The 19,621-nt window shown below is 36.8% G+C and overlaps 1 protein-coding gene across 1 annotated transcript in view; it reads left to right on the top strand.

Moving 5' to 3' along the window:
• The window catches only part of VSTM2A (V-set and transmembrane domain containing 2A), a 190,845-nt gene extending 179,869 nt beyond the window's left edge, over nucleotides 1–10,976 (top strand). Inside the window, exon 5 of the mRNA XM_077864158.1 lies at nucleotides 10,111–10,976. Within this exon, the coding sequence (XP_077720284.1) occupies nucleotides 10,111–10,121 (11 nt within the window). The 3' untranslated portion in view covers nucleotides 10,122–10,976. The remainder of the gene's footprint in view (nucleotides 1–10,110) is intronic.
• Nucleotides 10,977–19,621: the final 8,645 nt, after the last annotated feature.

Raw genomic sequence — 19,621 nt, 5'->3', positions numbered from 1 at the left:
CTTTCTTTTATTAATAAATTTATTAATTTATTAATCATATCACACTGATTTGTGAATATTGAACCACACTTGCTGCCAAAGAATAAATCCCACTTTATCGTGGTGGACGATTCTGTTAATGTATTGTTGGATTTGATTTGCTAGTATTTTGTTGAGAATTTTTACATCTGTGCTCCTCAGGGATATTGACCTATTGTTCTCTTTTTTAGTAGGGGTCTTGGAATCAAGGTAATACTGGCATTATAGAATGAGTTTAGAAGTTTTCCTTCCATTTCTACTTTTTTGGAACAATTTGAGAAGAACTGGTTTTAACTCTTTTTTAAAGGTCCAGTAGAGGGGGTTGGGTGGTTCAGTAGGCTAAGCATTTGCCTTCAACTCAGGTCATGATCTCAGGGTCCTGGGATGGAGCCCCATGTCAGGTGCCCTGCTCAGTGGGGAGCCTGCTTCTCCTTCTCCCTCTGCTGCTCTCCCTGCTTGTGCTCGCTCTTGCTCTCTCTGTCAAATAAATGAATAAAATTTTTTTTAAGGATCGGTATAATTCCCTTGGGAAGCCTTCAGGCCCTGGACTTTTGTTTGTTAGGTGATTATGGATTACTGATTAAATTTCTTTGCTGGTTATGAGTCCTTTCAATTTTTTTCTTTCTTCTTGTTTCAGTTTGGTAGTGTATATGCTTCTTGGAATTTGTCCATTTCTTCCAGATTGCCCACTTTGTTGGCATATAATGTTTCATAATCATTTGTATTTCTCTGGTGTTGGTTGTGATTGCCTTCCTCTCATTCATGATTTTATTTATTTGGGTCACCTCTCCTTTCTTTTTGATAAGTCTGGCTCGGGGCATATAAATTTTATTAATTCTTTCAAGGAACCACCTAGTTTCATCAATCTGTTCTACTGTGGGAATTTTTTTGTTTGTTTTTATATCATTTATTTCTGCTCTAATCTTCACTATTTCTCTTCTTCTGGTGACATTAAGCTTCAACTGTTGTTCTTTTTCCAGCTCCTTTAAGGTGTAAGGTTAAGTTGTATATTTGAAATTTTTCGTGCTTCTTAAGGTAGGTTTGTATTGAAATATGCTTCCTTCTTTTGACCATTTTTGCTGCATCCCAAAGGTTTTGGACCATCATGTTTTTCATTTTCATTTGTTTCCACGTATTTTTAAAACTTCTTCTTTAATTTCCTGGTTAACTGGTTCATTCATTAGTAGGATGTTCTTTAACCACATATTTGTAGCTTTTCCAATTTTTTTTTTCTTGTGGTTAGCTTCAAGTTTCATAGTGTTATGGTCTGAAAATATGCATGGTATGTCTCAATCTTTTTGTACTTGTTCAGGGCTGATTTGTGAGCCAGGATGTGATCTATCCTGAAGAATGTCCCATGTGCACTGGAAAACAATGTGTATTCTGCTACTTTAGAATGAAATGTTCTGAATATATCTGTGAAGTGCATCTGGTCCTGTGTGTCATTCAAAACCATTGTTTCCTTGTTGATTTTCTGCTTAGATGGTCTGTCCATTGCTGTGAGTGGGGTGTTAAAGTCCCCTAGTATTATTGTATTATCATCAATGAGTTTCTCTATATTTGTTATTAATTATTTTACATATTTGGGTGCTCTCATGTGGGAGACATAAATACTTACAATTGTTAGATCTTATAGGATGGACCCCTTAATTATGATATAATGTCCTTCTTCGTCTCTTGTTACAGTCTTTGGTTTAAAATCTAGTTTGTGGGCAGCCCGGGTGGCTCGGCGGTTTAACGCCACCTTCAGTCCAGGATGTGATCCTGGAGACCCGGGATCGAGTCCCACGTCGGGCTCCCTGCATGGAGCCTGCTTCTCCCTCTGCCTGTGTCTCTGCCTCTCTCTCTCTCTCTCTCTCTGTGTGTGTGTCTCATGAGTGAATAAATAAAATCTTAAAAAAAAAGAACATTCTTAAAATCTTACTTGTCTGATATAAATATGGCTACTCTGGTTTTCTTTTGATGTCCATTAGCATGATAGATGCTCCATCCCCTCACTTTCCATCTGCAGGTGTCTCTAGTAAAGTATTGCTGTCCTAGCTTTCTTTTTGGCACCATTTGCATGGTAAATGTTTCTCCATCCCCTCACTTTTAACCTGCAGGTGTCTTTTGGTCTGAAATAACATGCCACTTTCTTCTAGACTGCCAAGTTTTTGTGAAGAGATCTGCTGCTAACCTTATTTGTCTTTCCTTGTAAATTAGATTTCTTTTTCCTTGCCGCTCTCAGGATTTTTTCCTTATCTTTGTATTTTGCATATTTTACTATGATGTATCTTGGTATTGGCCTGCTTTTGTTAACTTTGAAGAGAGTTCTCTGTGCTTCCTGGATTGGATGTCTGTGTCCTTCTCCAGATTAGGGAAGTCTTCAGCTATAATTCACTCAAATAAACCTTTTGCTCCTTTTCCCCCTCTCTTCTTCTTCTGGGACTCCTAGATATGAATGAATCGAACATTATTATACTTTATGGAGTCACTGAGTTCCCTAAACATTCGTGATTGAGTATTTTTTCCTTCCCTTTTCAGCCTCATTATTTTCCATAATTTCATCTTCTATATCACTGATTCATTTCTGTTTCTTCCATCCTTGTGGTCATTATATCCAGTTCATTTCACACCTCAATTATAGCATTTTTTTTTTTATTTTGGCCTGACTAGGCTTTAGGTCTTTTGTCTCTGCAGAAGGGGACATCTGGTGTCTTCTATGCATTTCTTGAGCCCAGTTAGTATCCTTATGGTTGTTGTTTTAAGTTCTGGATCAGGGGGATGCCTCGGTGGCTGAGTGGTTGAGTGTCTGCCTTCAGCTCAGGGCATGATCTTGGGGCCCAGGATTAAGTCCCACATCAGGCTCCCTGTGAGGAGCCTGCCTCTCCCTCTGCCTATGTCTCTGCCTCTTTCTATGTCTCTCATGAATAAATAAATAAAAATATTTTTAAAAATCTGGATTAGTCATATTACTTATATCTGTTTTGATTAGATCCCTAGTTGTGACTTTTCTTGTTCTTTCTTTTGGATGAATTCCTCGATCTTGGCATTTTGTCTAGATCTCTGTCTTCTCCATGTTAGGAAAGCCTGTAATGTTTCCTGCCTCTGAGAGTAATACCTTTATGAAGAAGTCATATACTGTCCAGGGCCTGGGGCCTCAGGAAGTGTTTCTGGTGTATGATGCTGCTTGTTTGGCTTCTTTTTCCCTCGGGTCCGTCTTCTGGAGAGTTTCTCCTTGCCTGCAGAGGGGAGTGTTTGGACCTTGTCCAATGTGTGGTGAACTTTAACTAGGTGTGCTCTGGTCTGTATGTGAAAAGAGGCCTGATCATTTTCCCACTAGAGCTGAAGCTTTGCAGCAGTCTATGGTCAGTAGACTTGGTGTATGCAGAGGTTTTTTCTGGTCTTATGGGGGAGGGACGCACTGCTCTGGTTCTCAGGCACACTTGTCCTGGTAAATAAGCACTTGCAGAGTGCAGAGGGGTGGGGATTGCTGTACGCAGTTCAGGCCTCCACTGTGGTTGCTGTTCTGTTCACTGAAGTCAGTCCGTGCTGATGGGCAGGGGAGAGAAATGGCATGAGCCCTCTCCCTCATCCTGAGAGGACAGTTGTGCCTCCTGCGTCCAGAAATCCCTCACAGAAGAGCAGATAATCTTCCCTTGTGTGTCCCACGTGTCCTTCAGATCCCTTTCTTCACCCTGTCTGTGTCTGAGCCATCTGCTCACCTGGCAGCACAGTGCATCTGTGTTTTTTTCAGGCCCATACTGATCCTCTGGAGGAGGGTCTCACTACACTGGGGTTGGTGCCATTTTGTCCCAGAAGGGAAGTCTCATGAATGCACAGGAGCTTGGAGAGTAAAGTAAAGCACAGCATGAAGCCACTGTCCAGATTAGGTGCCCTCGGCAGGTGTCTGCCCTTGTGCTAAGGAATAGAACAGTGCAATGGCAGCAGCCAGCTCTTTTGTCCCCTGAGAGCCAATACCCTCTCTCCCAGATGCACTCCAGGAAGGGAGAAATGTCTCTCCCATTATATCCCAGGGGATCCTTAGACTGCTATTTGCTCCCAGGCATCTGCCCTCCTTCCCCATGGAGGCACTGCTGTATCCACCGGACTCCACACTGGTCATGGCATGGACTTCTAAAACTTCAGACTTTGAGCTCCACTGGTTGCAAAAACTCCCAACAATCAGCCCCTCTCATTTTCCCAGTCAATGGTTCTGGGGAAGTGTTTTTTTTTGGTCCCCTGTGCATTTCATATGCTCTCTCCCTCTCTCACTCTCTGCCTCTCCCCACCTCCTCCTTGCTCAGGGCTCCAACCTCTCCATGGTGCCCTCAATTCTTTTCTCCTCCAAATCATATTTTGGCAACTCCCCTTTCACAGCATGGCCTCTTTTCTCCTGCTAGTTGTGCAGTTTGTTCTCTCAGTCCTCAGATGGATTCTTGGGTGTTCAGAACAACATGATATTTATCTAATTATGTTAGAAGGATGAGGCAAACATAGGGTATGCTACTCTCCACCATTTTAACTCTTCCTTTAATTTTATTTTAAATTTCAATATAGTTAACATACAATGTTTTATTAGTTTCAGGTATATGATACCTGAGTGATTCAACAATTCCACACATCACCCTGTGCTCATCATTACAAGTGAACTTAATTCCCATTACTTGTTTTCTGCATCGCCTCCACCTCTCCTCTGGGAACCTCAGTTTGTTCTCTGTAGTTAAGACTCTTGTTTCTTGATTTGTCTCTCCCACTATCTCTCTCTCCCTGTTTTTTCCTTTGCTTATTTTTTTTGTTATTTCTTAAATTTCACATATGAGTAAAATCATATGGTATCTGTCTTTCTCTGACTTATTTAACTTAGCAGAATACTCTCTAGCTTCATCCACATTACTGAAAATGGCAAATTTTCTTTCTTTTTTATGGCTGAGTAATGTTCCAGTGTGTGTGTCTGTGTGTGTGTGTGTGTATACACATGTATGTATATCTTTATCCATTTATCCAAGGATGGACATAAGTTGGCTATTGTAAATAATGCTGCATGTATCCCTTTGAATTAGTGTTTTTGTATTTTAGGGGTAAATACCTAGAAGTGCAAAAGTGTAGGGTTAGTTCTATTTTAACTTTTGGAGAAGCCTCCATACTGTTTTCCACAGTGGCTGCACCTGTTTGCATTCCCACTAACAGTACAAGAGGCTTCTTTTTTTCTTCACATCCTCACCAATACTTGTACTTGTGTTTCTTATTTTGATCGTTTTGTCAGGTGTGAGGCAATATCTCATTGTTGCTTTGAATTGTACTTCTCTGATGATGAGTGACGAGCATCTTTTCACGTGTTTATTGGTCATTTCATGTCTTCTTTGGAAAAATGTCTGTAAATGCCTTCTGCCCATTTTTAATTGGATTATATGTCTTTTGGTGTTGAGTTATATAAATTCTTTATGTGGATACTATCAGATATGTCATTAGCAAATATCATATGTCATTTTTAATCACTGGGGGAAATATGGATTGATTGATTGTGCTGAGATAATCTAACACAGTGGAAAATTTTTTTTATTTTTACCATAGAACCAAGTTAATGCAATTGAATTCTGGAATTTAAATTAGAATTTCAAATTAGAAATTCAAATTAAAAAAATCACACAAGTACAAAAATGTAAATATATGTAACAAAGTATTTTTAAATTTTGAAATACAGAAGTTATTTTAAAGCATATTATCAAAGAAAAAACTCAAAGGAAAATATTGGTATTTTTCATGATTTAAAATTGTAAAGGCATATATGTGAAAAAAATCACATCTGAACTGGATATCAGGTGATATATAATTGCTAATTTTATTAAGTTGCCATATATAGTTATGTGGATAATTCAATATTCTTACAGATACATATGGAAATATTTAGAAGTGATATGCTAAAAAACAGGTAAATACTATACAAGTAGTCATTGTATAAGTTCAGTGCTTCTGGATGTTTGAAAATATTAACAACAGAGTTTTGGGAAAATACACTATAAACAAAATTAGAAGGCAAATTATACATTGAAAAATGTATTTGTAACTTACTATACCAGGGAACCTATAGAAATGTTGCCTTAGCATGAACAATTTCTGGCCATTTGTCATGTGAAGAATATGCCCTGCCTTCATCCAGGAAAAATACCTTAGAAAACTGACAGAGAATCATTGTGCCACAAATTATGCATGTAAGTTATTACAAACAGAAATTATGAGATAAAAATAATTATGGCTTGTTCTGTATCATGAAAATGTTTTCATTCATGAGTCATTGTAATATTTCTATTAAAGTATAAAGGAAGTGTAACTCGGCACCTGCTATGAGAAAGAAAAAATTGTAATTGGATACTATCCTTGACAGTCATCTCACACATTAAAGAGAGAGGTGGGTCTTTCACCCAGGGAAAAAGTAGTGACTAGATGCATCCATGAAGATTTACAATGGACCAACTGCATCTGGTCCTCATATTCTAAAATAGAAGTAGTGTCCAATTTTTTAAGAATCTAGGAAACAGATTAAACAAATACACCTTGCCAACACCAAGTTGTAAATCCAATGCAGATTGTACCCAATCATTAACACCATTTGTCCAGAGAAGTAAAGACCAAAAACAAAACAAAACAAACGAAAAACAGACTCCTCTGACTAATGTCATCCTCTCAAATCCTTCTGCCTATTACAGGGAGTCAATACATAAATTAAGGGAAGACAGTCTCTTCTAATTTTTGGATGAGAATTTCCTAAAACACACACAGACATAGAAAAAAAAAAGAACTCTTACAAACCAATAAGGTAAATTTTTTTTTAGATTTTATTTATTTATTCATGAGAGACACAGAGAGAGAGAGGCAGAGACATACACAGAGAGGGAAGCAGGATCCATGCAAGGAGCTCAATGTTGGACTCGATCCCAGGACCCCAGGATCACACCCTGGGCCAAAGACAGATGCTCAACTACTGAGCCACCGAGGCATCCCCAATAAGGTAAATATTTTTGAAGAATAGAAACATAAGGAAAAGTCACAATCATGAAATTCACAAAATAAGAAATATAAATGCAAACAGACAAATGAAAACAAGTTTAATCTTACTATTAATCAATGCAAAGCAAATTATACTAACCAGAGAAAGTCATTTTTATATATCAATAAGGCATACATTTTTTAAAGGATGATAATAGGTAGCAATAGAGATTTCTTACATACTACTTATATATGAGTTATGGAAGTAAATTTGGAGAAGATTTGGAAAAACATTTTTAGTAGGCAAAAGTATTAAATGGATGTATATGTTTGTATATGTGTGAAACAATAGCTGATTAAATAAATTATGGTACATTTTTAAGACACAGTCAATAAAAAGTTGAATTAAAATATTTACAATTTAAACAATTTTTTTAAATAATGTAGAGAAATTTATTGCCATTTCAGAGTATAACTCAGATGAATCAGACAAAAAAAATCACTAAGTTGACATTAAAATGTTATTTCACCAGATTTGTCTTCAGAAGATTTCTCTTTTGATAAGCAATTCTGCACCTAATATAGTGTAATTTGGTATAAACATATTATGGATATTTTTAAAGGTCTATAAAGGGGTGTTTCATGATGGTCTGTCATAAATATACAATAATATATATTAATATAAATTATTAATGGATTGCATCTTGAATTTGTACAATGTTCTAGAAAGATCCTACTATTTCCATTATATTTTATATCAAATCAGATATTCCTATTGTATTGCATTTGTCAAAATGAGCTCAGTTCTGATTTTAACACAACTATGTGTTCATATGTAGGCAAAGAAAAAATACTGGAAGTCTCCTACCAAACTTTTTGTGTTTATCCTTCTGTAGTGGAACTCTGAGAGCCCCTCCCTTTATTTTGTTGTGCATATTCATTTTCTATGAAATGGATAATTTTTGTAATTAAAAGTGTATTATTTCAAAAAGAAAAAAAAAGTGGGAACACAGGGATTCACAGAGGTATCATAACTTAACAAAAATCAAATTGTAACCAAGCTGCGTTTGCCCCTTGGTGAGTCACAGATAGAAACTACACAAGGTGGAGTTGTCACACAAAGTAAACTTATTTGTAGTAAATAAAGAGATCCCAGGGAATAATCTCCAAAGCTGTGACTCCCTAAGCAGGGGTGGATGGGTTCCTTTTATTTAGGGTTAAGATAAATATTTTAAATGGGGAGTCTTGTCGTTGTACGTAAAGACGGATCTAAGTTGCACACATGCCTCAAGGAAATATACATACACTGCATGTTATTAAATGAGGCTTGTGCTCCTCGTTGGGCAGAGATTTTAGTACTGTAATGAGGTAAGGTAACTGTTGGTCACTCCATGGGTCACTCCACGGTTCATCTGCACAGGTATAAGTAAGGGGTTAAGGTCAAATTGGTCTGGGTGGTCTGGGCTGCCAGAGATCTTGGTCCAAGCAATTATTGCCAGAGGGGTAGTTCCTGTTTCTGTCAAAGGATGCTATGCACCTCACATCTTTTGCCAGAGTTAAGAGATAAACTGGAAAGAAGAGCTTAAGGAAAAATGCTGGAGAAAAGTCAGTGGATACAAGCGAGTGAGCAGTAAAGGTCAGGTCTGGGGGTCCAGCTGGTGAAAAAATTGGTGATAAATGGTAAAACCAAAATTCAAATATGTATGTTTTTCCTTCTAAACTCCATGTTTTTATTACTATGCCATATAACTTGCTAGTTGAAAAAAAATACTAAATTAAAACCGTGAAGCCAAAATATACAACTCTTAAGAGTACATAGGGTAGCCTATCTGGGTGGATGGATCAGAAAAGTGTCCCCTCCCTCCTGGCTGATCCGGCTTGGTGCCAAGGCCCCTGAGACATGTCCCACTGAGCTCTCATCAGCAGGCCCCTCAGCCTGGCTACCTCTGTGTTCTACACAAACCACAACACCAGCAGTGAGACCAGGGAACATGAAAGACCTCCAAGGTCATTAAAAGAGCATTGGATATAAGATTTACAACCTCTTCAAGTTACCTATTTCCTCAGAAAATAGTTAGCAAAAAATAAGTCAGAACTTCACTGGCACCAAGTGAGACTCTCCTGAATTCTAGGGCGGAAAGTCCTTTATTATATAAAATACTAATTATGTGCCGCCAGCCTCACTGAGAGAGAGAAGTAAATCACATGGAACAAGCAGGAGAGCAGATATTTATCAACCAAGGCAAAGATGATGGAGCATTACCTAATAAACAATAATAGACAGTTAATAAGACCCTAAGATCAATATTTTTCCACAACAATGCCAGAGTAATTCAGCTAAGATGAAAAAATATAAATATGAGCTATTTTGTCTAAAGATGTGCAGCACATTAAAAGTGAGAAAAATGTATGAGAGATTCTATGAAATGATCATAAATATAGAATTTTAATAACACAATGTGGTCAATAAAAAATATAATTAATCTAAGGTACTATGACTTACATAAGGGATACACTTACTCATTTTTGAAAAATCTTCCCAGTCTCAAGCTGGTTATACAGTGTTCTGTGTCCCCAAATCATAATCCAATCATTTCATTGCTATGCTTCTGGCATTGTTTTAACAATATGGCCAGAAGTATACTATGTCGTTTCATCCTCTGTCCAAATGCAGGTACTTTAATAGATTTAAGAAGCTGGGGTCGTAGCAGAAAAAGGTATATCCTCCAGTAGCTCCCAGCCAGATTTCCACTGACCCACTCAGTGACTTGCCATCATTAAGTTTTGGGTTTTTGTTTTGTTTTGTTTTGTTCTGTTTTGCGCCGTCAATTTCTTGACAATGCTGTTTGTGGTCTGATATCTGGGTCATGGAGTATCCAGATATTTGGCTAGACCTTATTTCTGGGTGTGCCTGTGAGGGAGTTACTGGATGAAATTAACATTTGAATTGATAGACTTGAGTAAAGCAGATGGGCCCTCTTAGCCCTCCCAACATGGGGGAGGGGCGTTGGTGGTGCTTCATCCAATCCATTGAAGGCCTGAGTAGAATAAGAGACTGAGTGAGGACAAATTCTCTTTCTGCCTGCCTGCCTTTGAGCTCTGACATCTATCCTCTACTCCCTTCAGACTCATACTGACTGGAACTATATACCATCGGCTCTCCGTGGTCCAACTTGCCGACTGCAGACCTTGGGACTCCTCAGCCTCCATGATCATCATGTAAGCCAATTCCTTACAGTAAATCTCTTTCCTTGGATGGATGGATGGATGGATGGATGGATGGATACATAAATACATAGATAGAGGTGGAGGTGGAAGTGAAGATGTAGATATTAGAACATATGTCTATTATTGGTTCTGCTTCTCTGGAGAATCCATATTAAGAGAGATGATTGCAAAGAAAACACAAAGATACACACATACACACAATGCAGATCACATGAGAAAGTGTGCAACACCAAAAAGCAGACATTATATATATACTCGGCATGAAGGTGAAAAGCTGTCTCTGAAAAAGACTCACTGCTGGAGAAGTTCCATGTCTTGATCTGGATGTTGTTTACATGAATGAATGAGTGTGTACAAATTCACCAAACTGTACACTTAAGATGTGGGCACGTTACCGCATTTATGTTATACTTCTGTGTCAAAGTATGCTAGGGGAAAAAAATTCGGTAACAAGTTAAGTGGGAAACTGTAACCAACCAAGTCTCTACATGTCAAAACTGAATTTAATAGAGGATGTTAGACTGCCCCCACAACCACTATTACCACTAATTAGGAAGATGGAAGAAGGATAAGCAATTTGAGGGCCTATCATCCAGACCCAAACTGGAAATGCTAGGTGAGAATCTGAAGCAATTATCAAAGATGAGAGAACTACTTATTGATGTGTTAATACTCTTTGCTAAGAAGACCGGTGGTCCTTTGATTGTCATGTGTATCACAATTATGTTGTCAGTTATCTGTAAATAAATCATCCCCAACTCTTAGTGACTTAAAACAAGACTATTCATTTCCTCCCAGCCCTATAGATTAGTAATTCAGGGGTGGGGTGTACTCAGCTAGGCTTACTCGTGCTTTGCAGTCAGTCGAGGGTCAGCTGGGATGGCTGGTCCCTGGAAACCTCACTCACAATAAGAGCCTCAGCAAAGCTGGTGGAATGTCTGGGACAGCTGGGCTTCTCTCTCCACGGAGTCCCTCATCCCCAAGGAGCTGGACAGGGCCTGTGTATAAGGAACCGTGTTCCAGGTATTCCAGTGCTGACGTAGAAGTCACACAGCCTCTTAAGGTCCGGGATCAGAAGTGACAAAACATCCTTCACCGCATTTTCTTGTTCAAACAAAGTCACGGAGCCAGCCCAGCATCAAGGGGGGGAAGACAGAGATTCCCCCTTCTGATGGGAAGAGGGAAGTCACGGAAGCATGGAAATAGCATGAAAGGAATTATAGTAACTATCTTTGCAGACATGTTTCCCGATTTTTCACTGGACTTAGAACATTATGTATTGAATGAATTAATATGTCCCATACACATCACACTGCATTCTGTGGTTTCTTACTTAGCTGTTACACTGAGAAACTCCTATTCCAAATCGAATAAAATTTACTTACTTTTTCTTTCAGTTACTTTAATTGTTTTAGTTCAGGATTCAGAAAACTTTTTTCCATAAAGAACCAGATAGTAATTACTTTAGTCTTTGTGAGCTACAGGGCACAGGCAGCCACAATTCTGCCTGGAAAAGCAGCCGTGGGCAGGCTTTCGAGTAGGCGTGGCCATGAACCAATAAAACTGCACTTACAACATCAAGAGAGGGGCTAGACTGGAACCTTTTGTTGTCAGTTGTTCACATCTGCTTTAAGATATCTGGTTTTGTCTGTGTATGTGGTGAGAAAAAACATATACCTTTTTTTTTTAAACATACTTTTTCAAACAATTATCATAAATAATTATTAAATAAACCATTCTTTTCTTACTCTTTGTTATGTCATATTTGTCATATAGTATTAGGATCAGTTTCCATGCCGTACATATAGTTCCACTAATCCTTCTGTGCCTGCATTTTTAAGTATCTAGGAAACCGCTTCATGTTTAATTATATTTGCCCTTAAGCTATGTTTTTTGCCCAAAAGGTGAAATATGCCTTCATTAGTCTTTCTTTTTAAAAGCACCTCTGCTTATCTTTCCAATGAATTTTTGTACAGAACTTCAGGATCGTTTATTTGTTTAATTTTGAGATGAACAATTTTGCATTGATATTTTCACCAGAGCTGCATTAAAACTATAAAAGGAAAAAACTCTTTATAATATTAGGTCTTCTCCTTCAAAAGAATGGCACTTCTCATTATTTAACCCTTCTTTAACCTATATATGTTCAGAGTCACAGTTTTCTTCTTAACTGGCCCACACATTTCCTAGCTTCTTACTAGGTATTTGTGGCAAGGAATACTAGTGCTCACCACTATCTATGCTGTTCCTTTTCTTCCTGGTCACAGAAGAAGACATTTCCTAGCTTCCCTTGATGTAAGGTGGATGATAAGCCTGGATTCTGGTCAACACAATGTGGATGAAAGAAATCTATAATTTTCCATTCTCCTTTGGTTGTCTCCTGGATGGATGCATAAGATCTCATGGAAAGCTCTAAAGCCTAAGAAGATGTCAAAATTACTAAAGGGAAGGAATTTGCACCTACTAAGCTATTATGAGGAAGGCTGTCTGCCAAAATTCATTTGCATTACGATGTGAGAGAGAAACTTCCAGTTGTCTAGCAACTGGTATCCATTTTTTTTTGTTATAACAGTTATTCTTCTCTGATTTATAGTATCTTCTTTATTTTTATTCCTATTATAAATGAGTTCTTGTTTTATTTTATATTTTCTAACTGATTATCTTATACATAGGAGAACTACTGATGTTGCTAATGTTTAATCTTGCAAACTTACTAATTTCTTTGATTTGCATTGTTTTTCACCTGATTCTCTTTTGATTGCTAGTTAGGTATGAGCCAAATAGGGCAGCCCCAGTGGCTCAGAGGTTTAGCGCCACCTTCAGCCAGGGGCGTGATCCTGGAGACCCGGGATCGAGTCCCACATCGGGCTCCCTGCATGGAGCCTGCTTCTCCCTCTGCCTGTGTCTCTGCCTCTTTCTCTCTCTCTGTGTCTTTCATCAATCAATAAATAAAATCTTAAAAAAAAAAAAAAGATATGAGCCAAATAATGGTATTTATCTCTTCCTTTAGGAATAATTGTAACTTATATTTCTATTTCTTAGTTTACTGAATTCCAGAAATTCTGTAAGAATTATAAAAGAATCAGGGAGATGAAGACCATTTTGACTTGATCTTGACTTTATTCAAAATTTCATAATGTTTTCTACTATTAAAAATATTATTTTATGGGCATCTGGGTGGCTCAGTCTGTTAAGTTGTCTGACTCTTGATATTGGCTCAGGTCATGATCTCAGGGTTGTGAGATCAAGCCTCCATGCCCAGCGTAGAGCCTGCTTAGGATTCTCTTTATCCCTCTCTTTCTGCCCCTCCCCTGCTCCCCACCTCAAAAAAAATTATTTTATAAAAGATATATAGTCTTTACCATGATATTTTTATACTGATTTTTTCAAGAATGAGTACTGAATATGAAAAATTTATATACACTGTTCTCTTTTGACTGATTTAATAAACTTATTCATTGATTTTCTACATTAAATCATTCTCCTATTCCCTGGTTGGTCATGGAAATTCAATATTTGGAAAACAGTGCTGTCTTCAGCTTACTGGTAAAGAAATTTATATATTCATATTTAAGGAATTTAAGTATCTATGTTTCAAATAAAAGTTGTAGTTTCAGTTTTATGTTGCATATATTAAGTTTTACTGTTAATATTAATTTTTTTAAAGGTTTGTTTATTTTGAGGGAGAGACAGCAGGAGTGGGGCGAGTGGGAGGTGAAGAGTAAGAGAAACAGAGAATCTCAAGTTGGCTCCTCACTTAGTGCAAGCCCAACTCCAGGCTCAATCTCACAACTCTGAGATCACAACCTAAGCCAGAACCAAGAGTCAAACACTTAACCAACTGCACTACCCAAGTGCTACTACTGTGTTAATATTATTTTGAATTTCATTGAATTCTGGAGTTTTCCATCAATAATCTTTTTAAAGTCAACCTTGTTCCCTTCTTGTGGCCCAGAGATAGTGAATAGTTGGATATTATGAAGTAACATAAGCAAAGTTTAATAGGTACTTCCCCCCTTTCTGCATAAAAAAATTGACTTTCAGTAAAGTTTCTAGATTTGATTTCCTAGGGACATGATAAAAACAGAGTATCAACTCATTCATAGGTAACACTGTTTATGGTAAAACTTAATTGTAAAAATCCATCTGGACTAGGAGAATTATAAATACCTAGGAAGCTATCTATTTGGGCTTCCCTGGATATAATAACTCTTGTAGTTGTGTATCTCCCCCACAGGCACCCTAGAAGCATACCTTTGCAAACATTACAAGAGATATTGTACATCATTGAAGCTTTAAAGCTAGGGACTTATTCACTTTAACCAATGAGTGTCTCATCCCTTTGCACCTGAAAACAAAAATATATTTGCCAGGTGACTTTGCAGACTACTGCAAGGAATACCATAGAAGAGAAATACTTGCTGCCACGCTGATAGCATGCTATGTTTCTTGCTCTATATCTTTCTATGTGATTATCTTGTTAAGAGTGGCCTATGGTAGTCTTGTGAGTCTGAATGCTTAGTTCGGTATCAGAAGAAGATCCTTTGGTAGGTGTTGAAACACCATTATGAGCATAGTGCTCTGTTTCACCAGGATCTTCACGTGGCTCAGTACTGGAATCATTACCGACCATGTAGATGATTCTAGTTTTGTAAGCACAACACTTACATGCCTTAGAGCACACTACTTGCTGCATCCTTCCACACTGTCAATATGTATGTAGGAGGTGATCTTTGTGTTGGTTGATGGTCACTCCAACTCCTGTTTCTGCTTCTTATACCTAGGGTTTTCAATTACTCCTGTCTGGAATACAATACTCCTGTCTTGAAAAATGCCCATCATGCCCCACTGACAGGAGAATAACCATAGTTATTACGAAGCCTTTATTTGATAAGGTCAATGTCTGAATCACATGTGGTTTTATTTTTATTGTCTATCATTGCTCTTGGTCATCAGTCATTTGATCCTTTTTTCCAGACATGTCTGGTGATTTTGTTTGAATGTCTGAGTTTTAAATTTAAGGAACTATATTTTTGCATTTTTAGAAATGCTATTTATTATTTTTCAAACCTTCTTTTTATTTGATTATAATATCTACTCCTTTTACATTTATAATTAAAAATAATAAATTACATTTAGTTGACTCATTCAGATTCTTTTATTTGAGCTTCTTTAAGTACCATGTTTTGGATTGTTTATTAACACTTCTATACAATGGATTGTTTCCTGTGTGGTTTATTATGATATATAAAATTATGTCATGGAAATTAATAACTTCCAAATTTAAATATTTCAGAAACTTGTATCTATTGAGCTGCTGGTTCAAATTACTCTCCAAGGTAGTGTCCTCCTTACAAGCATTCAGAATTGCATGTTCATTGTCAGGATATGTTTCCACAGTTAATAACCATAGCAGAATAATAAGAAAATTATAAGGAATAGTACTCAAATTCTTAAATGCTTCCAGCCAGAAATGACTGCATAATTTCCACTCATGTTCCACTGGACAAAGCAAGTCACATGACATTCAAAGGGATGGGGAAATGCATTAATACTGAGTACCTAAATGCAGAAAACTCAAAAATGTTGGTGAGCAGCTGTAGGAACTACTATCTATGACATCTAACTTATTGTGAGCTCAGTTTGTTTGGAAACTGTTTCTTCTGTGGGCACTCTGTAAAGTGTCCTTACAGAGAAGATTTGTGTTAATTTCTTCCTGATGCCCCAAGGATTTTGCATATATAATCAGTTTTCCATTAATTTTCTAGCTTTGGTTTTCTTTACTCGTGAATTTTTGGCTCCATGCTCATTGATTGCTTAGATTTAGAGTTTCAATATTTCATTGGATTGGACCCATTAAATGAAAGACACAACAATCAAGGCTTCCATTTTTCTACCTTTCTATTCCTGTACATAGCATTTAAAACTTATATACTCTCTGATTCATAAACAATGTACCATCACTTTTTACACTTAACATGCTTTAAATGAATGTCCTCTTTATGTCACTTGATATTTCCTGGCAGTACCTTCAAAAAATTTATTAAAATTTATTCTGCATTTATATTTTGTCTGTGTTACGCAATCTGCCAAGTTTCCAGAAACACAAGTGCTGTGCTGCATATTTGTCTGTCAATCTTCTCTACAATAGTGTAATTATCTCACAGATAGGAATCATGTCAATTTATGGACTCTGTCTCCATCTTGCTTCCCAGCAGGACTCAATAAATGTTTGACAACTGAGAAATAAATAACTATTACCACTTTAATGTAATAGATAGTGTTAATGAAAGCAGCCAACCACTCTTTCTGTTCCAGTACATGTATGTCTCTTATCCTATCAACAGATGGAATCTATTTCCTTCCTTTGAATCTGGGCCAGTCCTGTGACTTGTCTTGTGCAATGGAAATCAGTGGAAATGATGTTCTAGGACTTCCAATCCTATACCTTAAAAGGATCACAACCTCTACTCTCTGATCTTGTAGCTCAGCCATCTGGAGGCTGGGAAGTCCAGACTAAAGTACTAAATGAGACCACATGAAGAAAAGCCCTGTAGAATGAACTATCACTTCAAATATTCCAGCACCCACCAAGATTTCAGCTGAATGAATATGCTAAGAGACTTTAAATAAATATTTAAGCAGGTGAACTGCCCAACTGAGTCCTGATCAACGCATGAAACAGAAATAATAAATTGTCTTTTTAGGCTACCAAATTTTGAGATGGTTTATTACATAACAATAAATAATTCAGATAGCTAATAACCAGTTAACTAAATATGCTACTGTTGGAAATTTATTTTAAAATTATAATTTTTAAGGGAAATATTCTAGAAAGTAAATTACTGTCTTTAAGGTGACATGACTAAAGGAAAATAGTTTTAATTTAATAAAGCAATTTTGAAAATTTTAAAAACTGCTTCTAAAACTCAGATTGATATTTGGAGACAGGTCTCTTCTTGGGCTAAAAGGGGAGCAGTTAATTATCTTGACTTTCCCAACTGGTTTCTGAAAAGATTTGCTGAATTTGAGGTTAGTTTTATTATTTGTGCACCACCTCTCAGTTTTAGTGGAATTTTTTAAGAAGTAGAAAAATATAATCTATAGATTTCTGGCCCAGGAAACTCACCAAGGATTTTTCTCGCATTCAAATGATTTCAGTTTTTTAGTGAATCTAGCATTTAAAAATAAAACAAATGATGCCGCCGCAGAACTGATGCCAAACAGAGGCTTCAGTAATAATCACTATGAAGGCTGTAACCTTTCATGCTTTTGACATTTCAAAAGTTGTGACTGTAAGTTTTAGAATAATGAAACAAATTCTAAATTATTAACCTATTGTATTACAAATATGGAATAACACATTTCATATCGTAGCATAATAATTTTTACATTATGAATGTCCAGATCAGGGCAATAAAGCCATTCCCATGCATTTTAGCAGAACTATCCAAAAGATGTCAGGTTTTTGGATGAGAACAACTTGGCAGGGGCTCATGCAGAATATAAAGTCTCAGCTTTATTCTTGGTGACTGCTGTATTTCTGCAAATTTTCTGTTAAAAACAAGAAACTGAAACTTTCTCTAACCTTAACATTTTTTTTTGATCTTGTGGAAATAGAGTACATTTATCATCCATATCATGTATGTTGATAATTGCTTAAACATGAAATAAGAGAAAATAGGGCTGCTACTCACCGTTAATAACATGTTAATGGTATCCCTACCTTCTATATGAACTCTGCACAGGACGTTTAGTCTTAATATAGCTCTTCCAGCACAGTTCTTCTGACATTATCCTTTCACTAAATGCTCACCTAGGTAATTGTATCCTATTGATGAAAGAAAACAATGGATATTCAATTTCCTTTTTATCTAGTAAAAGCCACATTGAGTGAATCTGCTTATTAAGTAAATAGCAAATAAATTAAATGCTGTAATAAATGTCTCCATCTGAATACACTACAGAGAGGAAGAAATGAAATTATATATACAGGTTTAAAATGAGTTTAAGATAAATATAAAAATATTCTATCCTGAAACAACATTACATAAGTGAAATTCAGATGGCTCTTAGGGATGGGTTTCAAAGTATGTACAATTTTCATTACTACAGAAAACTTTAGCTATTAGTTCAGCAGAACATTGACACCTTTCTGCTAGTTTGAATAGTAGCTCTGTGAGCCATTTCTGTATTTTACTAAGTAACTAGAAGACCACAATGAACTATCACATCAATTTTCCTGCTTTTATCTATATAGTGTCGGAGCATTGGCTGCTCCTCTTCCCTTTGACTTCATAACATTGTGGTTCCCCAGGATGCCCTCATTGGACTTCTTTCTTCTCTCTACACACAACAAACTTTCTATCATCGCTTAATTATTAATCAAGAATCTGGTAGCTATTCAATGTGTGCACGCACAACCCACACACACACACACACACACACACACACGTTCTTGAAGCCCAGACTCAGTTACATAAAATAATTCCACTGTCAACCAAATCATGAAAAGATGAAATATATTTCCCCTTAAAAGAAAACTACATTTAATAAATAAAAGCACACAACCCACAGGAGGAGGCAGAGCTATGTGGTTTTCATTTTGAAAAGTCTGTACTGTTCCCTCCAAAAGCAATGATCTGCAGGTACGGGCTAAGCTCTCCCTTGGTGCTTCCCTGGTGTCGGCCAAGGAATGGTGGGTGGCCTCTGTCTCATCCAGAACCTCATTCTGCCCTCCTTCCTCCCACCAGGTCAGAGCTCCTCCTTCTCCGCCCCCAACTCAACTCCTCAGGGACTCATCTACTGCTTCCCAAACTCAAGCCCAAGGAAAGGCGTATAGTGATTTCCTTCTTGCTCTACATTCGTACATTATTTCTGGTTCTATTTTTATGTCATAAGTGTGTGCTTGTCTTTCCTCAAGATTTATCTTTGATTTTCAAAAAGCCTTTCTGTGTGTGTATACTTTATATAGTATATACATATATATTCTCAAAAAGCCTGTTTTAAAAAATCTATTTAATATATATTATATGTATACTCTTTTTTTTTTTTCTTTTTAAATCTTGAACTTTCAAGTTTGTGTATCTCTTTTTATTATCTCCAAACTAATTCCTTCTATAGGCAATGAATTCCCTCTCACTGAACGAGGGGAAAAGTAACTGAAGTAATCAGTTATAAAAAACACATTGCTGAATATTTCTAGATATCATCTTTTATAATACTTCCCCTGAAGCAATGTATTAAATCCAGGAAACTGGGAGGATTAAAACATTTGTAAATCCTTTAAAAAGATACCTAGTTTACCTCTAGTCTCAGCCTTCCAAAATTTAATGCATCTCAAAAAATTCATCTTCAGTACAATCTTTTCAATGAAATATTTCTCAACCCCCCCAATATACACAAATAA

The sequence above is a fragment of the Canis aureus genome, chromosome 21, assembly GCF_053574225.1.
Source record: "Canis aureus isolate CA01 chromosome 21, VMU_Caureus_v.1.0, whole genome shotgun sequence".
Lineage (NCBI taxonomy): Eukaryota > Metazoa > Chordata > Mammalia > Carnivora > Canidae > Canis > Canis aureus.
The sequence above is the reverse complement of the archived record's forward strand: the minus strand, read 5'-3'. Positions and strand labels throughout refer to the sequence as shown.